General features: G+C 43.1%; 1 protein-coding gene across 1 annotated transcript; it reads right to left on the reverse strand.

The window, feature by feature from the left end:
• Positions 1 to 1,182: 1,182 nt before the first annotated feature.
• Positions 1,183 to 5,347, reverse strand: IFIT5 (interferon induced protein with tetratricopeptide repeats 5). Its single transcript, XM_017896353.1, has 2 exons — positions 5,207 to 5,347; positions 1,183 to 2,845 (listed from the first exon to the last, which is right to left on the reverse strand). Exons 1-2 carry the CDS (start codon positions 5,209 to 5,211, stop codon positions 1,402 to 1,404), a joined length of 1,449 nt encoding a protein of 482 aa, XP_017751842.1. The 5' UTR covers positions 5,212 to 5,347; the 3' UTR covers positions 1,183 to 1,401.
• Positions 5,348 to 5,396: the final 49 nt, after the last annotated feature.

Genomic DNA, 5,396 nt, shown 5'->3' on the forward strand with positions numbered 1-5,396 from the left:
TGGTCTTGATCTCCTGACCTCGTGATCCGCCCGTCTCAGCCTCCCAAAGTGCTGGGATTACAGGCTTGAGCCACCGCGCCCGGCCCCTCACTTAAATAATAATTTTAAGAGTTACATTGGAGGAATGGAGAATTAAATCACAGGGTACGTTTCCACTAATACTGTGATGGTACATAATTGTGTAGTCTATAATCAAAGAAACTACATTAGATAAGCCACATTAAGTAACATCAGAATTAAAAAGTCCCCTGGGATAAAAGCCCTCAAGCAGTAACCCCTCAAGGTGGATATTAAAACTGAAAGCCTCGCTTAACTCTTCCTGGAGTAACTACATGAAAAAAACAACACTATGAAAATTTCACATTAAAAAAAAAAAGCTTCATAGAAGTCACTTTGAAATGCTACAATAGCCAAAGGCCAGAAATTGAGGGTATAAAAACGCTATTCAGAACAGATTCAAAACTAGTACACTTAAATATTGGTAATCTATGGGGGTAGGTTAGGGACATCTTCTTTTTCCATTTGTTTATCATTTCTCCCAATTTCCCAATGGCTGCTTTATATCTCAATAATTTTAACCTAAAAATATTGTAATTTTAGCTGGAAGGAATAAAATTAATTGCATATAGATTCATTGCAGATTTTTTTTATTAAAAAAAAACAGAACAATTTGAGACTCACTATTTTCCATTATTTATTGTTTTCCCACATAATTATTTCTAACTACTTAATAAACATTTGGGGATTGAATTCCTGAAGTTACATATTTAAAATTTGAGGAAATCTTTTTTCTTCTCTTCTAGTGTTTTCATTTTATTGAAGTCACTAGAGATGACAAACTTTTTTATTATAAACTTTTTTCCAACAAAAAAGATATTTTAGGTGACTATTAGATTGATAGCTAAATATCCTCATCAAAGTCAAAACATCTGTAACTAAACAGTGCTGTCTTTTGCAAACTACATAGTTAAGAGCTTAACTATTAATAACGTAATTTTGTACTCCTGGAAGAGTATTCCTGATCTAGGTATCAAAGGTTTACATAGGAATATATTTACTACATAATATGAGAAATTTGCCAAAATGTAATCTGCAAAGTGTCATAAAGAGCAGAGATAAAAAGCTCAGATCTAATGGCCATACGATTTTTAAAAGTTACAATAGCTAGAATATTGCTATTTCTCAACGGATTATAGTATTTTAATTAAAAAGAAAAAAGAAAGAAAACTACACAAGATTCATCATAATGCATATAAAGTATTTAGCACAATGCTTGGTACACAATAACTATTCAATAAATATTAGTTCTATAATAAACAATGGATTAAAACAAAACAAAAAAAAAACAGAAGAACCCAAAATGGAGGGAAAAACTTAGAGCTAATTTCCTAGAGTGTGTATTTAAATGGCAAGTCGGAGATCACAGAGCGCAGTAAGGAATTCTGCATTTTCTGGATCTATCTTTTGTGCCTTCTCGTAGTACTCAGCAGCTTGCCTCTTTTCTCCTTCCAGTTTGTAAACAAATCCTAGGGCACTTAAACTCTGCACATCCAAAGCATTGTGACAAAGCCTCTTGGTAGCCAATTTCTTCAGAGCACTTGTCAGTTTGGTGCGAAGGGGTGATCTGTCTTTGACCTTTAAGGCTTCTAAATAATGATGGATGGCAGTATTTTCTGATTTACAGTGAAATTCCTGAAAGCGGCCATAGTGGTAATGGATCTGATGTTTGTGATCATCGGTTATGTTCTCCAGACGAAGAGCTTTCCGGAAAATGTCCTCAGCATTGCTATACTGGCCTCCTTCAGCATACATGTTGGCCAGGTCTGTGTAGGCAAATGCAAACATAGAGTCTCGTTCCATGGCTGCTTTGAAATGAAATATAGCAGATGAAATCAGCTCATCAACCTTTAGTTTATCCTTTCCTTTAGGTCTGTTGTGTGTGGCCTTCTTGATTTGGATCATTTGTGCCCTGTAGCAAAGTCCCATCTGGTGATGCAGGAAAGAAGAAGTTGGTGTCACCTCCAAGGCCTTTTTTAAAAGTTCGAGAGCTTTGTTCCAGGAATTTTTTCTCCTGTAGAATTTGGCTGCATAACGAAGGACATAAGGCTGGGATGATATTTGGTCCAGGATTTCTTCAATATACTTTTCCCCTTCAGCTTCTGCATGTACATCTTGAAGCTTCAGTGCCAGAAAAACCTTAATGTAGCTGTTATCTGGGTTCAGGGTAACAGCCTTTCTCAAAGGCCCCAGAGAAAAGCTCTTTACAGACCCCTCTCTATCAGAATCATCCAGCCGATACACTGTGATAGCATAGCCGATGTTAAATTCTGGATTGTCAGGTTCCACTTCCAGAGCCTTCTCAAAAGCCGCTTTAGCCTTTTGATAATACTTTCCTCCAAATTTCAAGAGTGCCCACCCTTTCTCACAGTCAATCTCAGGACACTCCAACTTGTAGTTAGAAGGACTGGACAATTTCTTGCAGACGTTCCCTATCTTACCTGTATACTTCTGAGCTTCCTCAAGCTGGTTCATGTGATAATACACCCAGGCATAGTTTCCCCAAGTGACCAGGCTTCGTACTTCTTCTTTGTCTGAGTGTTCTCGCTGGATTATTTCTTCTGCTTCTTCCAAGCACTCAAGGGCGTCTTTATTTTGGCCTTTTAGGTGTTTCACATAGGCCAATAGGTTATAAAGTGCAAGTCTAGATTTTGTGGTAAGAAATTCAAGCTGTTGTCCAATTGTATCTTCCACTTCAAACAGATCAATGTCTTCCTTAAGTAAATTCCATGTAAAATGACATTCTAACTCCAACAGAATGGCCTTCAAGGGGTCCTTAGGAATTTCACTGTCAAAGATAAAATACTTTTTAATTTTTGAAGAAATACAAGAAATAATTTTCTAAACCTTAAATATTGTTCTTTGCATAACAACTAATTTTATCCCTATTTGATCTTACAGTTAAAGCATTAGGTTCCCATAACTTTATACTAGAGTTTCTTCTATGTACAGTTATGTCCTAGAAATATTTCATTTAAATTCTCACTATTTATTGCAAAAACAGTTCTGGAGAGATGACAGAGCTTTCTGTATTACATGCATCTATTTCCTTTTGGCAATCACTAAACCGCTGAAATTAGGAATAAAGATATACATATTCAATAATTAATATGAAAATTCCATTTCTGTATTGAGTACTGATTCTGACTAGGAAACCTGGTAAAATTGTTCCTTGGCAGTTGTTCCTTTCTCTAGTGTAACTGTACCAAAAACATGGGCAAGACATGCCATGTCCTTACAGCCTGCTCAAATCCACAACAATATTGCTTTACCAGCCCTCTGCCTAAAACAAACGCTTGTTTTGAAGGTCTCTACCAGCCCAGCCCAAGGAGGATGAGGAGGGCTGCTCAGGTATTATGAATGTGGTTGTAAGATCTCAAAGGGACATTCAATCAGGTACTGAAGTGGTTTGTCCAGGCTCTGGAATTTATGCACAACTGGACACCATGAGAATTTTTACTGTTTAAACTTTGTCTACTTAATTTTGTAACTCTGTCTCTGGGAAGCTGATAAGAGAGAAGCTATTGCATCAGAAGAGGGTATCTTTCAGTAATTCTGTTCTTCTGCTAGGAAGAAGCAGTCTTTCATTGTCCTTGGGCAACAGTCCCCAATGGGGCCGAGCCCTTTTCCTCCCCATCCTACATATGTACGGTGCACCACACCCTCTTTCTTTTTTTTTTAAGCCCATTCCTGATAGCACTCTCTTTTCTTAAAAATGTTGGATGTGGCCAGGCACAGTGGCTCACGCCTATAATCCCAACACTTTGGGAGGCTGAGACTGGCAGATCACGAGGTCAGGAATTCGAGACCAGCCTGGTCAACATGGTGAAACCCCCGTGTCTACTAAAGATACAAAAAATTAGCCATGAGTGGTGGCACACGCCTGTAATCCCAGCTACAAGGGAAACTGAGGCAGGAGGCTTGCTTGAACCCGGGAGGCGGAGGTTGCAGTGAGCCGAGATTGAGCCATTGCACTCCAGCCTGGGTGACAGGGCGAGACTCCGTCTCAAAAAAAAGTTAGATGTGTGGGTGGCACTTAAACTTTTTTTTAACTTATAATAATGAGAATAGTTAACATTTATTGTGCAAATATTATGTGCTAAGCAGTCAACTGCTAGGATTTATTATTGTCCTTTTCCACAGTCCCAAGAGATGGTCACCATTAATTTTTACAGATAAGGAACAGACTCACAGAGTTTGAGAAACTTTGGGGTCACTCAACTAGTAGGAGCTCAGGATTTAGAACAAGGGACTATCTGCTTTTAGAGCCCAAGACCTTAACCTTAACCTCTTATTCCTCAACTCATTAAATGCGGAAGGTTCACTAACCACGTGCAGGGCAGGGTACTAGCCCCTGGGGATACAAAATGATTAAGAAAAGGACGCCATCATACTGAATCAGTAAAGGAGTCAGATAAAGAAATCCTCATAAAATAGCGGACTGGGTGGGATGATAACAATCTGTGCTTGGTACAGAGGTAGCTCCCCGGAAGGGATGAACTCAGACCCAGAAATCGGAAAGGCAAAATGGCAGTGGCAGGCGAGTGTGACGCCTGGAGGGCTGCGGCGAAACTGCGTATGCCACACCGAGGGAATGGCAGCTGGAAAGAGAGGCATGCGACAGGCCTAAGGAGACCCTGCATGTAGCTGCTGCCCCCGGAACGCCCCCAGGGGGCTCTGCAGGCTCTGACCAGTTTCCCGGAGGCGGCGTCCGCGTGCCCAGCACGGTTACCGTCGCCGCTTCCGAGAAAAGCCGTCGGGTCGCGCGGGGTGGACAGGCCTCCTGGGGGAGCGTCGCCCGGCACACGCCCTGACAGTCCCGACCGTAGGCGCCAGGGATAGATGGGGCAGGCTGCCGGGGAGCATCTCCTGTTCCTCCTCCCTGACCGGCCTCCTCAGGCGCTCGGGAGGGACCGGACTCCGGAGAAGCGTCCACTCGGCCACCCTCCCCGATAGGCCCGACTTCAGACGCCGCGCGCCGGGACAGAGCGCCTGGGGAGGGTGCCCAACGCAGATGCCTGGCTGCCGGGCGCGAGGGGCTTGGCCCCTGAAAAGGCCGCAGAATTGCGCTGGAAATGAATAAAAGATGCCCAGTTTGAAACAAAGGCCAACCCGGGGCTTGGGAGGAGAGGCAGAGGAAAACCCTTACCTCATGATGGCAACGCTCTGCAGGCCGTCAGGGCGGCGCAGGCCCTCACGCGCTCTCTCTCTCCTCAGCACCTGGGACCGAGGGCAGCCGCGCAGTGGGCGGGCGGGTGCTCGTGCGCGCGCGCGCGCGCGCCCGCCACGGCGCTGCAGCCCTGGGACTCCGCCGCGCGGCGCGGGGTTGTTTGAGGAGG

Source organism: Rhinopithecus bieti, unplaced genomic scaffold (assembly GCF_001698545.2).
Source record: "Rhinopithecus bieti isolate Rb0 unplaced genomic scaffold, ASM169854v2 scaffold_26871, whole genome shotgun sequence".
Taxonomy (NCBI): domain Eukaryota; kingdom Metazoa; phylum Chordata; class Mammalia; order Primates; family Cercopithecidae; genus Rhinopithecus; species Rhinopithecus bieti.